This window comes from Plectrocnemia conspersa, unplaced genomic scaffold (genome assembly GCF_051122295.1).
Source record: "Plectrocnemia conspersa isolate PC_06_02 unplaced genomic scaffold, ASM5112229v1 ptg000002l, whole genome shotgun sequence".
NCBI classification, from domain to species: Eukaryota; Metazoa; Arthropoda; class Insecta; order Trichoptera; family Polycentropodidae; genus Plectrocnemia; species Plectrocnemia conspersa.
This window is the reverse complement of record NW_028277166.1, coordinates 359378-383809: the sequence shown is the minus strand read 5'-3', so window position 1 is coordinate 383809 and position 24432 is coordinate 359378. Positions and strand designations below refer to the sequence as shown.

General features: G+C 31.0%; 2 protein-coding genes across 19 annotated transcripts; both read right to left on the bottom strand.

Moving 5' to 3' along the window:
- Positions 1-1765: 1765 nt before the first annotated feature.
- Positions 1766-15590, bottom strand: LOC148237233 (tyrosyl-DNA phosphodiesterase 1-like). 18 transcript variants are annotated; one of them, XR_015808929.1, is made up of 24 exons: positions 15526-15590; positions 14088-14309; positions 13875-14010; positions 12902-13004; positions 12708-12833; positions 12551-12646; positions 12315-12485; positions 12081-12249; positions 11826-12016; positions 11547-11757; positions 11140-11245; positions 9048-9185; positions 8882-8984; positions 8691-8810; positions 8528-8623; positions 8291-8461; positions 7082-7250; positions 6832-7019; positions 6557-6764; positions 4706-4786; positions 2450-2547; positions 2236-2385; positions 2065-2167; positions 1766-1892 (listed from the first exon to the last, which is right to left on the bottom strand). XR_015808929.1 is itself a non-coding variant. In XM_088181788.1 (22 exons), the coding sequence occupies exons 5-22, from the start codon at positions 13975-13977 to the stop codon at positions 6259-6261; spliced, it is 2616 nt and encodes an 871-aa protein (XP_088037914.1). In that variant the 5' UTR covers positions 13978-14010; positions 14088-14125; positions 14223-14309; positions 14848-14931; positions 15526-15590; the 3' UTR covers positions 6128-6258. The 18 variants fall into 18 exon arrangements, 9 of the variants coding, with proteins under 9 accessions (XP_088037920.1, XP_088037918.1, XP_088037914.1 ...); XR_015808927.1 differs by having other exon boundaries at positions 2450-2535; XR_015808930.1 differs by having other exon boundaries at positions 2450-2535; positions 13875-14007.
- Positions 15591-16857: 1267 nt separating this feature from the next.
- Positions 16858-22061, bottom strand: gkt (tyrosyl-DNA phosphodiesterase glaikit). Its single transcript, XM_088181795.1, has 12 exons — positions 21893-22061; positions 19883-19993; positions 19531-19812; positions 19286-19468; positions 19120-19222; positions 18450-18572; positions 18293-18388; positions 18058-18228; positions 17824-17992; positions 17487-17689; positions 17211-17421; positions 16858-17049 (listed from the first exon to the last, which is right to left on the bottom strand). The coding sequence occupies exons 1-12, from the start codon at positions 22035-22037 to the stop codon at positions 16927-16929; spliced, it is 1920 nt and encodes a 639-aa protein (XP_088037921.1). The 5' UTR covers positions 22038-22061; the 3' UTR covers positions 16858-16926.
- Between the last annotated feature and the right edge of the window lie 2371 nt (positions 22062-24432).

Here is a 24432-nt window from a genome sequence, read left to right as displayed (position 1 = left end):
ATAAATGTAATAAATAAATAACAACAGAAATAATTAAAGAAAGTACATAAAATTAACTCTCACAGGTGCAGTCTTTTATTTTTTGTCTATAAATTGTTGATAGTGTCCTCTCAGATTTGCAATCGTTCGCTCTTAAAAAGTCCAAAGAACATACATTAATTAGTTCTAGGAGACTTTTCGAGCGAGTCCTTCAAACCTACCTCCCGCGGCACATTTTGAAGTGCATATACAATTGAAGTTTAAATTTCATTTAATGTTTAAATACAAACAACACATTAACAGCAATTTAAAAAGGTGCAAACAAAGATGCGTTTATAATTAAAGACAATATAATAACATTACAATAAATGATATTAGTCATATTAGTGTATTACATGATTTATAAATAGCCATTAAAAATATGTATATGTAGAAACAATAGTTTTAAAGTGCTAAATATGCTAAAAAAGTGAAAATTACTGTCATTTTAATTTAAGAGATGATTTAACCATTTTTTTGTTATATCAGCAATATTTTAGGTGCTTCCCCTATGTAAAGTGTACTTTTGTGAATAACATTAGGTTGTTTTCTTCCCTTAATTATATATTCTTACAAAATAATTATCATGTATGAATTAGAGGAGAAAACATAAATTGTAACAGCATGGTTTCGAGACACCACAAGCAAATAATAAAATAATTTAATGTGTAAGCTGCAACTTTTATCATTAAATATAATTATATTTTTATATATATCGATTATATAAAAAAACGTATACTATGTTTACATAATTAATATAAAATAACAGTGTGTAATTTTTTGATAAAAGTTAGTGTGAAGAACTATCATCCAGTAACAAGCTATGCTAAACGAGCTGTGAAACTTTATTATATAACGTTCTTTTTTTGTTATAGTGCAGCTGCATCTCAAGATTGGATTGTTCTAACTACACTACAGATTGTCAAAATGTATTTTAAAGTTTATGCGAATGCATCTATACTCAGCAGTTAAATCTACACGCAAAACAATTAAATCTTAAATTAAATTAATATGTTTATAATGACAATCATAGCAAATATCGCAATGAGTGTAATAAAAGTAGTTTTAAAACAATTGTTGAAGGATAGTAATCTTATAAAAAGTTAAAATGAGTGACGATATGAACTTCAGCTGTCAATAGCGTACGGTCGGTTGTCTCCCGAAAGATCCGACACTCGACGACTGTACGATCAGATCCCATTGTTCATTTTCCGATTGCGGAATTGCACAATGTTTTGAGAGCAAATCTCCTACTCTAGTCAAAGCCCATTGATCGTCCCAATGATTTCCTGGAATTGAACCAACAAAGAAAACGCTGAAATAAAATTTTTTTTTTATTTTGTATGCCTTATGATAGATATGTACATAAAATATATTAAGGTGAACAAACTTGATTGCTGAAAAATCTGCACATCTTATCTTTTTTATGAACTTTTTTAAACAAGGCATTTTTTAAAGCCCGTAGGCGACTCTCCGGCGTCGGGGTCTAACGAATCCGGCAAAGGCGGACATTCGGGACTCATCCAAAGACTGAAATTTGATAATTACAATCGTTGGCTACTTTTGTATTTTATATCCATAAAATATTACCCCTGAGTTCTATAATTCCAATCGGGTGCATATAAATTCGCCGTAGAAACGACAATTCTTAAAGATCCACTTTCGTAGCAAAAAATAGAGATTTTTCTAAAAAGGACTAGTCAATTAGCATAACAAAGTAATATTATTTATTTTGCAAATTTGTTACTTAGGCATGATGTATTCCAATATCTGAGGGCATCTTTACTCGATATACTTCCACATTTGGTGAGACCTTATTAACAAAATTTAAATCATCGTCAGGAAGACCGTATAAAACGGTCAACGGTGTACAACTGTAACAAAAAACACAGTTTGATCAAGGAAAATAGTTCAGTATAATGAATTACATAATTGTTACTAAAATATATTTTTTTTAATAAAAGAGATGTCATTAAATAACAATTAATTTTATGGTAAAATACATAGGTTTTGAAGATAATCGACAAGTGAAATTTGATCGCTTACCGATATCCAGCTAAAATATATTTGCGAACGAGCCAATTAATATCTAACAAAAAAGTCATCTGAAGAGACATTTCTAAGCAACCCAAACTGCGATCTAGCAAATCTGTAAAATAATTCCTTTTAATAACATTTAAATTTTTATTTTATTACTAAGAAAATATTTGGCGTTACCTGCAAATGTAATAAAAAGTGGTTGATCATAAGTATCCGGAGCTGAAGTTATGGCATTGTAAAATATATGATAAGGAGCTGATCGTGCGTGTCTCTCAGCCATGTTTATTTTATTTTTTTGTTTTTCTTCATTGTCTTGGTTATTGTTAGCTAAAATAAATTAAGTAAATTAAACCAATTCACACAGAGTAGAGTGCAATTGATGACGACTTACAATTATCGAAAGTTTCACCTTCTCGGTCTGCCGACGTAGTACTTTGAGAATCCACGTTTGCATCGCTAATGGTAGTTGACATACTTCTAAAGAAAATACTAAAGTTAAAAATTAATCAGAGGTCTGTGATTTACTTTGATACTAAGCCAATAAAGGGGCTGGGGTGTAAGAATTATTAATAATATGTAAGTCCATTTTGATAGTAATAAATAATTTTCGATGGATTTAATCAGGGTAGTGTTAAATTAAATAGTGCCAGAGCGCTAATTTTGTTTTTCAATGTTTTCTTCTAGTTCTAAGAAATTATTTAATTTTATTAATGGATTCGAAATTCTAAGATAAAAATAGTACTGGAGCGAGCTCTGACTTCAGAAAAGTGTCAGAATGGACCTGCTACACTACTGGTTATAATATATAATATAAGACTTGTGTATATTTTTGTTGCTTACCTAATATATATTACACTAGAGATGTGTGAAGTAAAAAAAGTGAACGATTTTTTTTTATTTTTAACAGATAAACTTTTTTATCTATATTTTAAATAAATATTATCTATACATAGCACGTATTATCTAAATATATATGATATATATCATATAAGCAATATGACAATCACTGATAATGTGTCATTCCAAATTAATTATACAAAACAATACTGTTAACCCTTTGCGGTCCAAAGATTTTTTGAAAAGTTTTGTAGCAGGTCCAAGCCATTTTTAGTGAATTTATTGAAAAATCATGTTTTTGGTAAAAAAAATCAAGAAAACATGGTTTTATAAATTAATAAAAATATTAATTTAATTAAAATTATGTTTATTAACATATTTAGCACAATTTTACCAAAATTAATTTCTATATTGTTTTAAAAAAAAAATTTTTTTGAAGCAATCTCCAGGGTGAAGGCCGGGCTTTCTATCACAAGTATTGCAATAAAATGATATTCTCTTTCTTTTGCCAAGGACATTTCGATCCGAACACGCCAAGCAGTCCTTGTATTTTCCATTATCATAAATTAAATGAGGATTTCTATCCAATCGTTGCTCCTCATTGCAGAAAACGGAATGTAAGGAACAAATGATTGAGACCAAAGATCTTTCATATTCGGAACATTGATTATTCCCATTTTTATTATCACTTTTGAAAAGGCTCTTATTTCCACTTCTGTGGCGTTCTTTCAGTCATGCCAGCAATAATTTTCAGCAATAATTTTCGCTGCACATAAATTTGTCTCTTTTGTGATTTTTTTGAATAGTGTCTCGGTGAAAAAAAGTTCAAAAATTGAAGGAGTCATATTTTGGGTTGAAGTTCTCATCGGCCCCATGTTATTTGTGCCGGTTGTAAATGGTATATTTGGATGATATACGTCTTTATCTGTTATGTCCACCCATGATGATGTATTGGGAATAACCAGTGATGGAATAACAGTTTCATTTTCCATCACTCATAATTCGCATCACACGACGACGTACAACATTTCTCGAAAATACAACTTCGGAATTTGAATCCGTCACAAATGAGGTAGATGTAGATATAAGTGAAGTGGATTGCGACCCAATTAAATTTTCTTCATCAGATAATTCTAATCTTTCTAATTCCTTGTCTAAATGCTCCATATAATCGTCATCACTACTTTCAAATTCATTATTATGATTGGGTTTTTTCGGTCGAATCATTTATTTGGGGTATAAATGAAGAAAATATTTTTTTATAATAATATAAATAAATAATTTATGAACGGACAAAGTGTAAAAAACTTACATAAGATACAAAAATTGCAAGACACGTCATAAAATATATGTTCACAGTATTAGAAAAAAATATTTGCCACACGACCTAAACAGTTTTTGTTTACATTCCAGGCTACAATTCAAATGGCTATTGTTGGTACTAGAGCAGTTTATTACCTTCTAGAACATTCAATGTATGACATAAACAGTATGAAAAAATTAAAAATCCACATAGAATATTTTTAAAAGTAACTTTAAAAAATGTCCACACAGTATGGACAGTGGACCTGCCAGTAAAAAACAGATGTCCAATACGTGTGGACACTGGACCTCAAAGGGTTAAAGTATTTAAATTGCAATTTCTCTTACATAAATTTTGAGAGATTTTTTCAAATCAAGATATTTTTTTAGAAATTTAAATCTTAATCCTAAGAAGAAAAACGCATCTGTTTACTTTTTGTTATTTTAAGTTTATATTATTTGAAGTGAAAATTATTTTCTTTGTGAAATTTATGTAAGGCATTTTTACCAGATTTTGTTGACTAAATGACTGCTAGTTGTGGTCCAAACGCCGGGGATTTGCCCTTGGCCTGTCGAGCCTCACACCAACCTAGTAAAAAAAATGAAATTTTTTAAGATCTTGACCAATTGACCATATTGTTTTAAAATAGCAGCAAATAAAAATTGTTATTTGTAGCTCTGTTAAAAAAAGATTAGAAAAAAGCGTTTTCCTATATTAATAAATATTTAAATAAAAATAAATATTTTTCTACTTTTATATACTGGAATTTACCAGGCGCGGGCGGTGAGATACTTTCCCTACCTCTCGATCGCTCGCGAGTTAAGTGAAGAGAGTGAGTGAGAGGTAAGGGCATGCGATCCGCACGCCTATATCTTTCTCTCTCGACACTTAGCACGCGAGCGATCGAGAGGGAAAGTATCTCACTGACCGAGTCTGGAACTACCTATTCTTTGATGTAATTTTCCTTTTATATTTATAATTCATTTTTAGCCTTTTGATGAGTACCGCCATAGATGGACAATCTTTCAGCTTTGAGGTAGCCCAGATAGTTATATATTTACATATGTATGTAACTGAAGAAATAATAAATAAAAAACAAAATAATTTTTATTTTTAATTATTGTAAATGATTTCTCTAGAATATGTTAGCAATAAATTAAAGAGTACGAAATAAATTACAATAACAAAAAATATTTTATAATAATTTTTAAAAATTATTAAAAGATATAAAAAAAATCCACAAAAGCCGAATAATATATGTATATTAAATATTTAAAAATAAATTATAAACAATCTAATGAACATACTAATACAATATAGTATTAAAATAAACCAAAGCAATAAAACGTTGAGAATCACTAAATTTTTTTCTATAATTTACTATAAACGCAATATATAATAATAATAAATAAATAACAACAGAAATAATTAAGGGAAAATACGTAAAATTAACAAATGTCTATAAATTAACTCTTGATACTCAAAAGGTTAACTAATAAATATTTTTTGTGAAATTTAAGATTAAATTGTCTATTTCAGCGAGCCTGTATAATTCCGAAATAATAAAATTCAGCTATAGAATTACTTCTATAATGGTTGCATTGATATATCTGCACATATTTATAAGTAGTAACATATAGAACAGCCAGTCAAATCGATTGATGATAGATATTTAATAAGTTTTGAAAAGTCGTGTAAGGTGTAAGCAAATATATATATGACTAAATAAATAAAATATTATCGAAGCATATTTTTTTTGAGTTGAAGGACAACTTCTGTCTTGATAGTGCAAAAATATGTATATAATTATATTTATATTTAAAATAAGTATAAGCAACTTATATTATGATTATGGTGCATGTCATTTCAGTCCAACTCGACATAGCAGTTCAACAGGTAAAATATATCAAATCTTGCAATGATAAATTTACATTTTTTTAATACTATCCGCTATTGCAATGCATTACATTTTCGTCAAAAACAATTTTAGGTAGTATAAAAATATTAAAAAAAGATGTATAAGGACTGGAACTAAACAAAGTATACAATAAAACTATCTATCAGTGGAACGAGCTAACGATGTTTCGAAATGATCGAAAAGGTGTATAAACTTGATCCTTCGATGAATAAGGAATCGGTGGAAGATCATAAGGAACTGGTAGTCTATTTTCGTCGCGAGAATCGATTGTGAAAAAATCTTTGGAAACCTGAAATATAAATCCATTTTTGTTTTAATATATCATAAAAACACGTATGGTTGTCAGTGGTACAAATCAATTATTTTACCATTTACTACATATTAAATTTGCAAATTTGTGCTACAAGAAAAATATAAAAATAAACAAGCTTTGAACTTACCACAAATTTAGGAACGAAAAGAACTCCAGCTTCGTATGAAGAAACTGTTATATTATCCCACGATCCACCGCAACCCCACGCCGATTTTGACGCATTAGCTGAAGTTAATAGATAATAGGCAGCTCTCTTAGCATCTGGAGAAATTCTCAAGTAGCTCTTCATATGCGGCAATGCAGTGTTTCTGTCAGAGTTAACAGCTGACCATTGGCTGTAATGAAATCGTTGAAATGTTTGCATGTTTTAGTATACACTGAATATAAAATTATTTAACTCACTGCAGCATAGGTTCTAACCAACGTTGTCGATAGTGCACATCTTCAGCATACGAAACAGCGAAATGCCTGTTTGATTTTAAATAGTTGTCTTTCGATGGATATATAAACTTTAAGTTGGGTTTTATGGATGAATTTACTCTTTCGACAATGGTACAAAAATTTGAAAGAAAATCGCCGCACAACCATCGCTGAAAAATATATCAATATATTAATTTATTTAATTTATCATATGAGCGTATTAAAATCTCACTGATGGATGTCCTCCGTAACTTCCGACACTCGACGATTGAACAATCAGGTCCCATTGTTCGTTTTCCCGTTGCGGAATAGCACAATGTTTGGATAGCAAATCTCCTATTCTAGTCAAAGCCCACCGATCATCTCGATGATTACGCGGAACTGAACCGACAAAGAATACGCTGAAATAAAATAGTTCTCATTAAATTATTTGCTATACAAACAAATCCTAAATTTATATATGTGTACATGCTGCTAAAATCATTTTCATTTTTGTAAAATTGCTATATGTTAAAGTAATCGCTCCAGATTCATGATTTTATGCGATGTTTTAAAGTTGTAAAGATGAAGAATCTCTATCAGTCCGAGAGTGGAGTTCGTGGATGAGTGGCGATGTGACCGAGCGTCAAGTATTTTATACTGCTCCTTAAAGGAATGGGAGAGAAGACCGATTAAGAACCATCAACATTATTGTTTAGTTCCACCTCTTGTTCATACCTCGAAGGTGGCTATTTGTGGGTAATAATGATGACAGATACATACAACACGGATATTCAATTTTGTGTCATTTTTTAATCTTTTTGTGAAATAACCTTACGTGATAGTAAAAAATGGATGTAATTTTTAGAATTAGCACTAAAATTTGTATAACTATTTTAAAAATGTAGTTTTTTATAGGCTGTGAAATTATGACTTTCGAAAGTGTATTGTGAGCAAATTGTCGAGTGTTCCTACGTTACTATTTTGCTTGTGTTTTGTTTAACGGTTTTCATAGCTTTCTAGAGGGTTATTATGAAAATAATAAGTAATTGAAACGATAGAATCAACTCAATCAGTTTTTAACACTATCGATTAAATTATGACAGACAATTTTACAAACGAGACATAAACCTAAAACCACTAGTGAACAATGTTTGATAGAAAAAGGTACATGGATTCGAACATAAACGAGTTCCAGATATTCCAAAAGTCTTGCGTCTTTTAAGTATCTAAATAAAAGCCTAGACAACTAAACCCTTATAGATAACTACACTACAAAAACTGTTACTCACTTTTTATGTCAAATTAAACATTAATTTCAGTATCAAAGTTAGTGTTGTTTGATTTATTGGTACTATCAATAATTGACTTTAATTAATATACATAAAAACACATACAATAAGCACTTGGCTCAAATGAATGTAACATAAAAATAAAATTACTTATGTATAAGTAAACAAACTTGATTGCAGAGAAATCTGTACGTTTTATCTTGTCCGCAAACTTGATAAAACACGGCATTTTATACGTATCCATATAATCCAAAAGAGATTTTTTAAAACCAGTAGGCGACTCTCCGGCTTTGAAGTCCGACGAATCGGCCAAAGGCGGACATTTGGGACTCATCCATAGGCTGAAATTATATAGGTTTGACGATTACAATCGTTAGTATCTCCTATTTCATAATATAAAATATTACCCCTGGGTTCGATACTCCCAATCTTCGGCCTTCAAATTCGCCGTAGAAACCACAATTCTCAAACATCCATCCTCGTAGCAAAAGATAGATATCTTTCTATAATAATTCAACATTTACAGAAACAAGATGATATACAAATATTTTTTTATAAATTGCTGCTTACGAATGATGCGTTCCAAGCTTTGACGGAATTTGTACGCGGCAAACTTCCACGTTCTGTTTCTTAAGATTTAACATATTTACAGGATCGTCATCGCCGTGGACTATCGTCAATGGTTTGTCTCTGTATGATTAACAAAACAAGAATAATTATTTCAACAGTTTCGACGCATCGTTTCAATATTGTATACTTACCCAAATCCGGCAGCATCATATTTAGACAAAAGCCAGACAATATCTAACCGATGAGTTATTTGCAGAGACATTTCTAAGGAGCCCAAATTGTGATCTAGTAAGTCTGTAAAATAATTAATTTGATTAATATTAAAAGTTTTATTACATTATTGAGTTTAGACGATACCTGAAAACGTAATAGAGAGCGGTTGTTTATAAGTATTTGGTGCTGAAGTTACAGCATTGTAAAAGATATGGTAAGGGGCAGAACGTGCATGTTTTTTGGCCATATCCATTTTATTTATTCGATCCAGGTTGTTGTTTTCTGAAAATTTACGTTAGTTCAACCGACGGGTCAAGTATAGAATACAGTTTACGATGACTAACGATTGTTCGATGTTGCGACTGTTCGCTAACAACAAGATATTAAACAAGATATTAGAGTTGCAACAATTTCACTTATAGTATTTAGTAAAAGCACTTGTTGTTGTTTCTATTATAACAACCATTTTGTTTATTTAATTATTAAAATGTTTAACATGTGTAATTTTAAAACAAATATACGTATTATTTTTTATCCTTTTTCCAACGCACTATATAAGATGTAATCATTTAAATACTAAGTATGTTTGTTCAAACAAAACGAATAGTCGCATACGAAACAACATCCGATACCTTCCGAGAATTCGAGACTAATACGAGCACAAACGGCGGTAACTGTCAGTGCTGCCAGCTTTTAAATTCGTCTTATATCTGGTTCTTTCCCTAAAATATAAATAACATTTTCTTCTCCTTGAACTAATATTTCCAAAATGACATTTTTTCAAATCCCGTAGCAATTTCTCTTCCTCAAAAAAATTCGGAGATGGCCTTTGAACAAAATTTTTTGAAATTTTCTTAATAGCTTTCGCACCAATTTGCCTTTCTTAAATAAAAAAATCCAATATAGCATTTTTTAGCATCTTGACAATTTGTCCTTCTTTAACCTCCTCAAACAAAAATTTCCATGATGACCTTATTTTAGCTCCCGAAACAATTTATTCAATTCTATTATGATATTTTTTATTTTTAGTATCCTCTTTTGATATTTTCAAAATTTGTTGATCTAATTGTTAAGAATGTCTGCTCCACGCTCGAGAACCAATAGTTATGAACTCTCCATTATTAAATACATTTTAAATATAAACTTCAGTTGTGAGCGAGCGTTGCTCAGAACACGTAAACCTTGTAAATATTGTTGTTAATTTATATAATTCTCCTTATAAGTAGATTCGCTTACAGAGAATAACCTTAATAACACACGACACTGAAAAACGGTTAATTGCAATTATTAACCGATGTCTGGGAAATAAACAAACGCATGAAAATAATTTATTTTTTAATTTTATAACGTATTTATGTAGCAAAACGTTGTTGCCCGCTTTCATAGCCGTTAGGGCCAAACGTAAATAATATTTCATAACCATTGCTTTCCGAGCGTGAGGTGCTAACAATTGTTCGATAAATTTGTAGATAAATAAAAAATATGTTCAGACTGATAATTTAAAAAAATTATATTAAATTACTTGAATATTTTAAAGATATTAGACAAAGGGGGGGGGGGGGGTGTCGCAGCGACTATAAATAAACCAACAGTCAAGCTTTTAGTTTTGAAAAATATATCAGCTCGCATAAAACAAAGATACACAAATATGTACAAATTAAGTAAAGAAGGGGAGTAAAAGTACTCCAGAAGTTCCCACCCGCTTCGCCTCGATTGCTTTTACCCACTGGCCCATTAATGACCCATAACTACAGCATTCTGTAGCTTTCGCATAGTTCACTGTGCGCCGACGAATTGTTCCACTCCCGTTCTCGACCTAAGCCGTCACTATTAGTTTTTTTTATTATTAAAATTATGACCATCGTGACATGCCATGTTAATTTAATGTGTCACGATTATCAAAAATATAAAATTTATTACAATTTTTAAATACTTACAAATATATACATATTATACATATATACGCATACATACATACAAATACGTTTTGCAATTGAATATGAATGATTGTCATCAATTTAATTTGTCGTATTGACGTGTCACCACAAATTTAATGCTTTAAAACATGTATTTAGTTAATCAGCTGAACAATTATTTAAATTTATTTTATTATTTTATATAGAATGTATAGTAATAAATTTACGAATAATTGTTTTAGTATCTTATAATTAATTTAAGCGAATAGTATATATCGATCGAACAATCTATCTACGTTTAAAACGCTTTGAATTATTACGTATATAAACATGATCATTAGGCGAGTACGGAATTGGTGGAAGATCATAAGGCATTGGCAGCTTATCGTCATCGAGAAGATCGATTGAGAAAAAATCTTTAGAAACCTGAAATATAAATTTATTTTTATATTAGCAATATTATAAACGTGTAAAGTAGTTGTCTTATTAACTAGTGATTATTACAAATTCATTGGGACATGGCTACTAAAACGATCGTTATAGCCAAGATACCCGACAAAATGGTTGTCATGCGAGGGTCAAGGTAGCACGCGAAAGAAAAAAACCCTGACTTATCTTCGACGGAATATTTAAATTAATTTCACTAATTATAATAAAAAAATTAATTAAGTTCGGATAAAAACATATTCAATAAATTTGTGTTAAAAATGAAATAAATATAACGTACTACAAATTTAGGAATAAAGAGAATTCCGGCTTCGTATGAACTAACTCTTATTTTATTTTCCGATCTATCTAGAGTACCCCACGCCATTTTCGACGCATTAGCTGAAGTTAAAAGATAATATGCAGCTCTTTTGGCATCTGGGGAAATTCGTAAGTAGCTCTTCATATGCGGTAAAGCTCTGCTTCTTCCCGAGTTTTCAGCTGACCATTGGCTGAAATAAAATAGTGTATTTTTCTCGTGTTTCGGTAAGCGATAATTTTATAAATATTCAACACTCACTGCAGCATAGGTTCTAACCAAAGTTGTTGACTGTGTACTTTGCTTTCGTACGAAATGGAGAAAAACCCATTCGATTTCGAAAAGTTTCTATCCGAGGGATATATAAATTTCAGGCTTGGATTTTTCGATGAAATTGAGTTTTTCCCAAAAATGTTACAAAAATTTGACATAAAATCACTGAACAACCATAGCTGAAAGATATATCAATATATGAATTTCATATTTCATTAAATAAACGCTATGATTGAATCTCACCGACGGATCTGTCCCGTATTTTCCGATGCCCGTTGACTGAATCACTAGATCCCATTGCTCGTTTTCCGACTGTGGAATCACACAATACTTAGAAAGCAAATCTCTAATTCTAAGCAATGCCCATTTATTGTCACAATGAAATCCTGGAACTGAAGCGACGAAGAAAACACTGAAATAATATACACTTCGTTAATTAACTTTTACCTTATTATATTTATATGTACTTGAACAAACTTAATGGCCGAGAAATCTGCATGCTTTATCTTGTCCACGAACTTGTTTAAGCGATGCATTTTGTGCGTTATGAAGTACTCCAAGAGTGAAGATTTAAAACCAGTCGGAGACTCTCCGGCTTCGATGTCCGACGTATCGTCTAAACGCGGACATTTGGGACTCACCCATAAACTGAAACGAAATAAACTCATTGCCATCTGTGTCATCCTTTATATTTCATACCGATCGAGTATTACCCTTGAGTTCTGAACTCCCAATCTGCTGGAATTAAATTCGCCGTAGAAACGACAACTCTCAAAGATCCATCTTTGTAGCAAAAAATAGACAACTTTCTACAAATATAAAAAATAAACAAATCACAATATCCACAATTTAAAAAAAAATGCTCCTTACGTATGATGGTGTCCATAGTTGTTTGAAGGTGTTTTTATACAATACACTTCTACGTTTGGTTTCCTCTGATTTATTGTAATCATAGGCAAGTCTTTATCACCGTACATTATGGTCAACGGCTTATCCCTGTATGTTTTATTGCAAGAATAATTATATCGATAAATTGAACAGAAACATTTCAATATTACACTCACCCATATCCAGCAATATCGTATTCACGTAAAATCCAGTCAATGTCTATCTTATAAGTTGACTGTAATGACATTTCCAAAGAACCAAAACTGGGATCCAGCAAGTCTGTAAAATAATGTAAGTATATCATTGTAAAAAATATTGTTTTGTTCAAGCATTTAGATAATGAAATTCCTAATAATATCTTGTTCTAGCATTTTTTTTTATATTTCTCTTTCTATGCAGCAGACTTTGTAGCTTTGAAGAGGCATGCGAATATATATCATCTACTACGCTTAATAATCTTGTTTCAAAGCTTCGAAAGGTAATGGGATTAACTTTTCTTGGCTTTTAATTTAATTAATTGCGAAAGTACAAATTTATACCACTTAGTTAAAATAAGTATGATAACAAACATTAATCGAAAACGCAATTACAAAATTTTATCCGGCAAAGGTCGCAGGAATTAAGTACAATTTTATATATACAATAAAACAATGAAAAAGTTTCTTTAATTATTTTTTAAATTTTGATTTGTATTTAAAAACCTTTTTTACTATTGTATTTTATTCTTTAATGAAAAAATAAATACGATTTTTTAACCTCTTTATTTTATACTGTAGTTATGATTTTTATGTGTTTTGAATAGCTGTTATTTCGGAAAAAAGATGGCGGACTAGGAGGTACTCAAAAATCTCATGAACTTAGCCGAGATTTATAATAAGACTATTTTTAGATAAAGGGGGTTGATAAAAAAAACAACGAACTAACAGAAATTTGACCATCGGCGGTAGTTAGCTTCAAGTTAAAGGTAGTTAGTCGATACTTGGTGGTATAGTTTCCATTAGACTTTTTTAATATGATTCTTTGTATATTTTGTGTAAATTTGTACTCCCGACCCAAAAGTAATCAATAAATTAATAATTTATAATAAATTGTTATTTTTTTGTTTTATAATAATATTTGCACTGTGATAAACTATGTATACGGCTATACCTTGAAAAGTGATGCTCAGCGGATGATCGAGAGTCTTCGGAGATGTTGGTATAGCATTATAAAAAATATGATATGGGGCCGAATTTTTGTGTTTTTCTTCCATATTTATTTTTTATATGACCTTATCGTTGTTCTGCTGAAAAATAAAAAAAATGTTTTCGTTCTTTATTCTTTATTTTAAATAAACATATACTTTTTAATATATGTTTATACTCATAGATTTGTGCCAGTTTTAATCTGATATATATTTCCTATTTTTCATTTCAAAGTAAACCATTGATATGTGAAAGTTTAAAAATTGTATTCATATGCATATGAATGGTCAAGTTTTTCCGTGTATGAATTTACCGTTTGCGCAAAACTCTGAACGTCTCAAGATTTTGCGTGCAGTACTGTGTGCGTGATGCTGCGCTTATTAAATTGCCGTTCTCGTGTCTGTCGAAGATAATTTTTGAAAACCTCTTTTGATTTTATTTGCTTATAATATATAATCAAATAGTTTTATTTTATTTTGGTAAAATTCGATTTGATATCGTGACTATTTACAATATTATTTTCAAAAGATCCACCAGACAAAGGCAGTTGATAAATACGTTATAAAATAGATTTGATCTCTTTTAATTTTTTTATTATTCTTTGAAATAACCGCCGTTTTAACACAATGTGGCGGATTATACTGGCTAACAAGCTGTCAATATATATTCGAGTTCGATTTTTTAAGTACAAAATTGTGTATTTTACTAATAAACCACAATTTGTTCCATGTGTTACAAATGCAATTCAGCCATATCATATAAAGTAGTTGCAGCTACAATACAATTCGTATTTGTTCGAAAACAATGCTTCTATATTTATTTATTTAATGCTTGATATAACCGAATTGATATTATTTCTGTTAACATTCTTTCGCGTCAACGCTCTTCGTCGTGCGACGACAGGGAATATTATTATTAGTTTCATAATTTATGCTTACGTATCTTCGTGTGTAAATTTATGAAATTCTAAACCGGGACAGCTGAAAAAGGTCATTTCGGTATTTTTTACATATTGATGAAAGCTAAAAAAAAAGGTCGTCAAATTTTTGTTTTTATCAAATTGTGACGCTGAGGTGTGCTATGTTGAATGACGGGATGCTGGGAGAGCAAAAAATGATCATCTCGGAAATTTTGCGATACCGGAACCGGTGGTATGAAACTGGAACAATCCCGATAAAACCGGAACACATCGGTCTCGGCTTAATCGGGATTGTCCCGGTTTCATGCTATTGGTCCAGGTTTCACAAATCAGAAATGCATTTTTTTAGTTGTCCCGGAGTTCTATAATGCGGTAAGCGTTATAAGTATAAATTTAAGAAACTTCGTAATTACATCATTTTTATGAATAGTAAAATCACCTATGTTAAAATCAATGTAATGCCGGGTACATCATATTTCCTTTATTAATTCGACATAATTTGACCGACATTGTCATTTATTAGGCTTAATTTGAGCAAAAGGCGTCATAAAGCAAAAATACACTATGACTCATCACAGCATTATGGCTAATAATTGACCTCGGACAAATTAGTCCTCGAAGGAGGAATTTGAATATGCGGCGAAGGCATCAAGCAATCGGCCGTCCCTCCGAATGCAATAAGAGGAGTCATTTTTACCTTCTTAAGAAAAGTCGGGAGAATTGCGGTAAGCCTCCGAAATATACGACAGAAGTTTTACTACTATTTCTTACACAATGACACATCTCACGCGCATGCGCAAAAAGCATAAAGCAGGGTTGTCAGTATGGACAAAATTCGATAATATGATCTTATTAAATTAAAATATTATTTATATTTTTAAACTTTCAAGATGTGAATTTGTTTTGTCAGTGAGACGCTCGGTGGATCTGCCTGTTACATATTTTATTGCATAAGTATTTATGTATATTAATATACAGATGACAGTTGATTGTCAAATCCGAAGTAGAGAAGTCGTGGATCTCAGTTGTTCCGAAGGGAGGCAAAAGTTGCCCAGTCAGTGCTCGATTTTTTAATGTTTCTATTTTAATAAACGACATGCCAACTTCAAGGGAGTCCCTGTTTAGAATCTACGGCAAAAGCAATAAAATCGTGCCGTCGCCGTCGCACTACAAACGCTCGACTTTTATAGCAATATTACGACTTACAATAAGTGAGAATTGAATGAAGTATATCTAAACTGAATTTTGACCAATATGAGAGCGTATAAAACAATTATCCTTTCTCAGAAGTAAAAAATCTACGCCAAAAGCAATAAAATCGTAATCGTCGCCGACACGATTTTATTTTATTCCTATGTATTCGATTGTGAATCTACTATAACTTGTTTTCAGTTGTAGTTGTTGAAAATAATTTTAAAACTTTTGTATAAATTAAATATTTAACAAAAATTACGTGCAGTTTTTGATTTCAGGAAACTTTTGATTTTTAACAAAGGTTTTTGGAAACCCATGGAAACCTTAGGGTGACATCACTGGAAAAAGGTTTATATAGATTGATTAGGCTGTGGCCAAACTTTGCCTTGCGAATGCTCATCCATTTTTTATTAGTTTATTTAGCTAATATAGCTAATTATTTAAGCAAATATATTGTGTTGGATTCAGTCCTTTTATGCGAATGAATAAAAATATCTATTTATCGAGCGAAACTATGTTATTTTTTCGACGAGTACAGTACATTGTTTAGTGGTGACAAACGATTATAGTAGTTAAAGCTACGGTGATTAATGTTTATGGTTTTCGAAAGCTTAGAATATACTAATTTTTTTTATTATCGATTATTATAAAGATATATAATTTATAGTAATTAAATTTACCAATGGTTTAGTTACTGTGGCAATTTTAAACATCATGTTCTAAAATAAATCTAGTTAATTCGATAAGATGAAAATTAATTTTATAAAACGGAAACAATCTTAAATGCTGGCATATTTTTTAAGTTTCATTACTTAAATGTAAACAAATAAAACTATTCTTTAAAAACTTTATTTTAATTTATGGTTCAAACTATTTGTAACATAAAAATGTAAAGAAAAAATAATTATCGCAAATAGTCCATAACCCACGGAACATCATTTGACGAGTAAGGAATCGGCGGAAGATCATAAGGTAACGGTAATCTATCTTTATCGAGAATGTCAATCGAAAAGAAATCTTTCGAAACCTGCAATTTGAATAAGCAAATAATTAAGTCAATATGATATGAAATTATATATAAATCTCTAACTAATTTTGTTTCTCTATATATCATTAAAAATTAAGCAAATTTGTTACTTTCTTAAATATGATTCAAATGAAACTAGTATGATTAAAGATAAAACCTACCACAAATTTAGGAATGAATAAAACTCCAGCTTCGTAAGAGTTGACTCTTAGAGCTCCGTTTCCCTTATTTATGCTGCCCCATGCGGACTTAGATACGTTTGCCGAAGTCAAAACGAAATAGGCAGCTTTCGACGCATCCTGAGAAATTCTCAAGTAGCTCTTGATGTGCGGCATAGCCATATTTCTTCCTGAATTCACAGCTGACCATTGGCTGTATTGAAAAAAATAATTGATGTAATATATCGAATGCTATAAAATTAAGTATGATATACTCACTAAAGAAAAGACTTCAACCACGGTTGCTTATCGTTGATAGACTTGGAATAAGGCAAGCAGCCGCCGCCGATTAAATTGTCATGAGACTGTCTTACGTTTGCTAACGACGGGTATATAAATCTCAATTCGGCATTTCTGCTTAAAGGCTCTTTCCCTTTGACTAATTTGCATAAATTGGATTTAAAATCACCGCATAACCATTGCTGAAAAAATATTATTCATATACATACATGTATTGGTTACTAGATCGTCTACTAATGCAAGTGAGCCATGTTTTTGCAGCGTATAAATCGGGAGCGGGGTTTGCGGAGTATAATTAGTATATTAAATATCGTACCAGTGGATTTGCTCCGAAACTTCCAATACTCGACGCTTGAATAATTAAGTCCCATTTTTGGTTTTCTGACTCTGGAATAATGCAATGTTTGGATAACAAATTTCCTAGCCTGGTCAAAGCCCATTGATTGTTAAAATGGCTTCCGGGCACTGAACCGATAAAGAAGACGCTGAAATCAAGACAAATATAGACATCGAATCGATTGCAATCTATCGAGTAACGAAATGAACATACTTGATCGCCGAAAAGTCAGCTTGCTTGACTTTTTCTATGAACTTCATCAAACAAGGCATATTGTAAGTATTGAGGTAGTTCAAGAGTGAACTTTTAAAACCTGTAGGCGACTCTCCAGCGATTATATCAATGGGGTCGCTTAATTTCGGACATTTAGGACTTAGCCACAAACTGAAATATAATTTTTTTATCAATAAGACTATCTGTTTTGATATTGTTTAAGTAAAACACTTGCCCTTGAGTTCGATTTTCCCAATCGTCTATATATAAATTCGCAGTGGATATGACTACTCTCAAAGATCCGTCTTCATAGCATAAAATAGACATTTTTCTATAAAGAACACGCTCAACGTGAGAATTTATATATTCTGAATGCTGAAGAGTTCACTTACGTATGGTGAGTTCCGAACGCTTGGCGCATCTGAACTTGATAAGTTTCTACGTTAGGCTTCTTTTTGTTGACGCTTTTCAAATCGTCAGAGTCGTCGCCGTATAATATCGTCAGTGGTATATTGCTGTAAATGTATCAGATACATTTTAACATTATTTTACCACAGAGATAACTCAATTAGCCTATATGTATTTTAATTATATTTATGTACTTTGGATTTTTTTACAAAATAATTGTCTCAATATCGTCGTTAATATGTTCAGTATGAATTACATAACTCACCTGAATATACTGTCAGATAGGAAATATTTCATGAAGCGAATCATGACATGTTAAAATTTTTACATTTGATTATAATATCGAGCTATTTTAAATTACAAATTTTTAATTATAACATAAAAATTCCATGAAATAGATTTTGTCATTTAATCAAAATGCGAGATAAAATCACCCAGATTAGAGATTGCCAGACTTAAACAATGGCGTTTTTATCAAATCAAATAAACCCGTTCACCGTTCATCAAAGCCGCTCGTATCAAACATATAAATATGTTCGCGAATATCGTTGATTTTGTATTTTAATTATAATACAGACAAGAAATAATATATTGTACGTATTTAATACGAACGTCGATTACATCGTTACCTTCAACTGTATAATATTTACTTACCAGTATCCTGCAAAATAATATTGTGCCAGAAGCCAACCGACGTCTACCATAAAATTGATCTGAAGCGACATTTCTAAATCTCCTAAACTAGGATCGAGTAATTCTGTAAACGAATATATATTTTAAAAATGAAACTACATGCGATATGAAACATTTCAGTATTAACCTTGAAACGTAATCGATAGCGGTTGCTTATGAGTGTCCGGAGCGGAAGTTATAGTCGTGTAGAAAATATGATAAGGAGCTGACTTGGCATGTTTTTCAGCCATAAGACCCCTAGGAGCGACCACGTTGAAGAAATCTTCTATTTTTCTCTTCGGACGTTCGTTTTTGGTGTGGGTTTGCTTAGCTAAAAGTGAAAAACAAATCAATCGCGTTCGAAGTGCAACAAACAAATTTATAATATCTTACCGTTGTTCGAAGTGGAAACATTTCGATTAGACGTAGAGGCACTCGGTGCGTTCATAGTCGCTTTATCGACGGCGGAAGGCGGCAGTGAAGTTTTTGGCTCGACAGCCCTCGGCGTTTCTTTTTTGGGAGGATTAGAATTTTGAACGACTGTCGTCAACGTTGAATATATTTGCGAATCGCGGAGGATACCGAGTTGATCTTCGATGGTGCGGCTTATAAATTTATACTCGGACGGAATAACGAACGGTCCAGATCCGCTGTATTCCGCTAAAATTTTTTCCACTAAAATTATAGCAAGCATATTAACGATACAATCCTTTGATATATACGAAGCGACTAACGAAGATATTACAATGCGGATGACTCAACTGACGAAAGTGACCAATGTTTTTTCTGTAACAATTTTCTTTGTAAGAGCAAACACTTCTGGAATTTGTTTTGGCTATTTTTGCTGCACGACGCCCTGTAATATAAATGTAAATTTTTAGAAAAAAGACCGTAGAATAAAAATACGTTTAGTATATATTGTGAAAAGCATTTTTTTTTACGAAAGAATGTCAGAAGTCGAGTCAAAGGTTTACTCAATAGTACTCAAATACAAGCCGACATTGCCCTAAAGAGTTGCGATTTTTATAGTATGTGTAATAAATCCAAAGGGATTCAGATTTATCTGCATCTAGCATATAAAGAGTTTAAATACCAGCATTTATTTTTTATAAAAAAATATATTTTCACTATTTGTTATGAGATCGATTAATTTGTTCTTTCGTCTTCGTACTTGTCGGTGACACCTGATGTGACCGAAGTTCATAGAATTCGTTTGTCGCAATCTCAGAAAGGCCTTTGTTATTGTATCGTAAATATTTTTAAGCTTATCTTAAAAGCAGACACGCATTCCCCTTTTTGTGAAGATCTTATTTATTATTTTGAACCGTATGATTGTATTACAATATTTTGTATTTAAAGCTGATTTTATTCTGTTAGACTAAGTTTATTTTAATTAAGAAATAAACGTGTTTATTTCAAATTATCGTGAAATATTATGTAATCAGAGACATCATTTCAGCTTTTTACAGGGGGGGGGGGGGTAAAAGTTGGCCAGTCAGTGGTCATTTTTTAAATATTTCTATATCATTAAATGACATGAATTTTTCTGGCCAAATTCAAGGTGGAACAAAACATAACTAAATTTTGACCAATATGAGAGTGCATAAAACAATTTTCTCCTATTCAATAGCCAGCGCCGTTGCAGTGGGAACATTCGTTACCAAACGTTCTCACACGATTTTATTACTTTTGACGTGGATTTTTGACTTCTGGGAAGTGATAATTGTTTTTGCGCCCTCCTATTGACCAAAATTCGGTTTGAATATACTTTGACCGACACTCAGAAGTCCGCAGTAACATCGGTAAGAATTGATATCATATTTTTAAAACATAGTGTAATAAGTGCACACTAACTATGGAGCAAAATGCTAGACGCAACGTTTGTCTGTACTTCTTTTTCACTTTTTTCCCCTGAGAGATGAGTTAGTTTGTATTTTGGACTCGACCTAATGAAAGTTCTATGACTATAATTAGTTTTAGAATTTTTATTAGGTTAGGTTTGGGTTCGAACAGCAAATGAACGTTTCGTAACTGGCAAATTTCAGTTTTTCATAGACATTTTAAAGCAGCATATAATTAAATGTATTTGGACTTCAATAGTAAAAATATAACTGATAAATACATATTTACTGTAACATTTATACATCGCATGTAAATAAATAAGTGCATAAATGTAAGGAAAAGTCATATAATAAAAATATAAATATCTACATGTGAAAATGTATTCCGATATGATTTCACTGAAATGACATATTTTAAAAAATATTTTCAAGATAGGTGCGAGACTTTTTTTAAAAATTTTCTTTGAATGATAACCTAAAAAATTCTGGGAAAAAACATGTGAAAGACCCGAGTTCGAATCCTGATTGACCTTTTGGGTTTTTCAATTTCTATCGTGTCTAAGAGATTAGATTTAGTTTAAAAAAATATAATAGTAATATAAATATAATAGTTAAAAGCTAAATTAGAACTAAGGATACATTTTTGGTGCAAAAGCTAAAGATTTTATACATAAATTCAAACTTAAATTCATATTGACAAAAATGTACGTTAAAAGCAGTGTTTAGCAAATCTGAATCTATATTTATGTTTTAAGCGTTATTAATTATAGAAATAAATAAAATTAAAAAGGCAAGGAAAAACAATAGTTAAAATAATCTTCACTGCATAAGTTAAATTTTGAAATATATATATATATATATTTTAAATACAAATTTAAAACAACGGGGTAAGAAGAAGACTAAAAAATAAGTACTGCGATTCTGTCTCGTGACCGTTTCGTCGTCGCTCAGAGTGTCGTCCGGTGAGTATTCGCTTCCGGAAGTCACATCTTCCTCGTATATCTCCTCGATGTCGTTGTAGTCGTCGCTTTCGCGAGATCGCTTCCCGCCAACGTTCATCTTCCTACTTCCCAGGTCAAACTTAAACGTCAAACGGGACGTGCTATAGTAACGGCGAAGACACGTAGGTTACTATTTGGCCAATTGGTTATTTGTGATCAGTATTTATCCAAAATATATACAAAACACTTGTCTTCATTTAGAATATATTCAATCGCTTAAAAACAATGTTTAAAAATCTATTCGGCTATTTGCCTATATGATATAAAATTTATAGAAATTTTAGTGCACTTAAGCATACTTAATAAGTTGATATGCTTTAACACATTGATTATACTGTAAATTTTAATTTACAATAATAGTTGCATGTTACGTTGCTGTCAGTGTTCCACCTAGCTTGTTTCGTATTTTTTTTCACTTCTATGCTTCCTACTTGTTTATTGATATTAAACTACGTTCAACTTTATACACTGAAATAGCATTACTTAATTTATTACACGATGTGTTTCATCTTCTCGTAGAAGAGTAGAAAACAAAAATATTAACAGCTTAGCGACCGGTATTTATTTGCCGAACTTTGCTTGGTGGCCGGGCGATCTCACGGAAAAATGGCAAACAATTATCTTTTTCAGTAAATTCCCTATAACTTGTAAACCAATTAAGATACTGTATTCAAATTTAATATGTAGCTTCCTTATAATTTTTCACATAAATACCTGTCAAGTACGTCATTTAACCAGTGTTTCTAAACCTGTGGGTCCAATTTGTTTAAAATAATAGTTTCGAAAACAAATTTATATCATTGGCAAACATCTTACAAATGCAAAGTAAGTGAGACTCTTCAATAGATTAGTATTTTTTACCTGATTTTTCATCACTTTTAAAATTTAAAAATAAAAATTTTGATTTGTTATTTCTGGGCCACCGTGTCTAACCATTTGTATGCCCATACTCACGAAATGAATTTACGGTACACTTCACTAAAAATATTTTGCTTATTGCACTTAAATAAATTAAAAGTAACATGTATGCTTTCAATATATTTTATATTCATCATTTTCATTCTTTCCATAATAATAATTTGGTATTATATAGGTGATATAAACAAAAAAGCAAACATAAATTCTCAGAACAGCTTCTTTCTAATTATATTGTATGCTTTTAGCGAAGGCCAACACCCATTTTTAAAAGGTTCATTGTTGACAATTTACTACCTGCACTTGCGATAGATAGATTGGCTCTAATCTTAGGAAAGATATTTTCTACTTCATTTTGTATTGGTTATTTACATGAAACACAAGTTAGATCAGCCCACAATATTCGCATACACTACAAGGTGTTTAGCAATTCACAAAAATATTATGATAATATTTTACTTAGGATATTATTATTAAAAAAAATAGTTTACGATTTTATCTAATGTTATTGTTAATTTATTATTCTTAATCTTATAACAGATCTAAGCACTATATTTTTTACCAGCTTAACGCCCGGTGTTTTTTGCCGAACTTTCTTTAGTGGCCGGGAGATTTCGCGGAATAATAGCAAGAAATTACCTTTTTTAGTAAATTCCCTATAACTTGTAAACCAAATAATATATTTTATCGAAATTTAATTTGTAGCTTCCTTATGATTTTTTGTATAAATATATTGCAATTACGTCATTTAACCAGTGTTTCTAAATCTGTGGGCCGCATAATTAAGTGATATAACGAAAAAAAACTTGTTTACAAATATAATATTTAATATTTACTAAAAATTACAATCAATGTTATTCTAAACGGGTAAATCGCCACTACCTGTCCCGTCTTATCAGCTAACCTTGTGCATACCTTTTAAGAATTCATCTATTAGGGTATATAACACTTTTTTTATTATGGAATTCCCAAATTCGGGAATTCCACACAGATAAAAAAATGCATTTTATAATCGAAGTAATGCAGTATATTTAGTCTCCTCTAAACTATCGGTCGAAACGTATCGCGAAAATTGCTCTTCTCTCTGTGATCTTTTGTGATTGTGATTTTGAATTAAATTTTTTATTTTCAATTACGGCAAAATGGACGAAAGAAATTAAGCCTTTTTGGAAAATTTTGAAGACGCGTTGTCCAACGCCCCCAGTGATTGTGAACATAGTGATATGTGCGAAAGTAATTCTAATTCAAGTGTACGTGAACATAGACCGCGTGTGACAAATTTGCACTCATTCAGTTCATTTTCTTCATAATGACAAATGTTTTTACACGTATCACTCAGTGTAATTAATACGCAGAAAATGGACGCTGAAAAATGTAGTGAGTGCAAATTATTATTTTTTATAAATCGTTTATACAAAAAATTTTAGAAGCATTTAAATCTACATGTTATTAATTTAATTATCACATTTTTAAGCTAATGTGGTGTTCAAAAAAAATCGTGCACTAATCAACGTTGTCAAATTTCAAAAATTCCTTTA

Excerpts from the sequence above, each read along its gene's own strand:
- LOC148237233 (XM_088181788.1), bottom strand. The coding sequence starts at position 13,977 with ATGGAAGAAAAACACAAAAATTCGGCCCCATATCATATTTTTTATAAT. Across the intron at positions 12,647-12,707 it reads AACTATGGACACCATCATAC|AAAGTTGTCTATTTTTTGCT; the intron begins GTAAGGAGCATT and ends TTATATTTGTAG. Across the intron at positions 8,985-9,047 it reads GCTCTCTATTACGTTTTCAG|ACTTACTAGATCACAATTTG; the intron begins GTATCGTCTAAA and ends ATTATTTTACAG.
- gkt (XM_088181795.1), bottom strand. The coding sequence starts at position 22,037 with ATGAACGTTGGCGGGAAGCGATCTCGCGAAAGCGACGACTACAACGAC. Across the intron at positions 18,389-18,449 it reads GCGTTCGGAACTCACCATAC|AAAAATGTCTATTTTATGCT; the intron begins GTAAGTGAACTC and ends TGTTCTTTATAG. Across the intron at positions 17,993-18,057 it reads GCTGACTTTTCGGCGATCAA|CGTCTTCTTTATCGGTTCAG; the intron begins GTATGTTCATTT and ends TCTTGATTTCAG.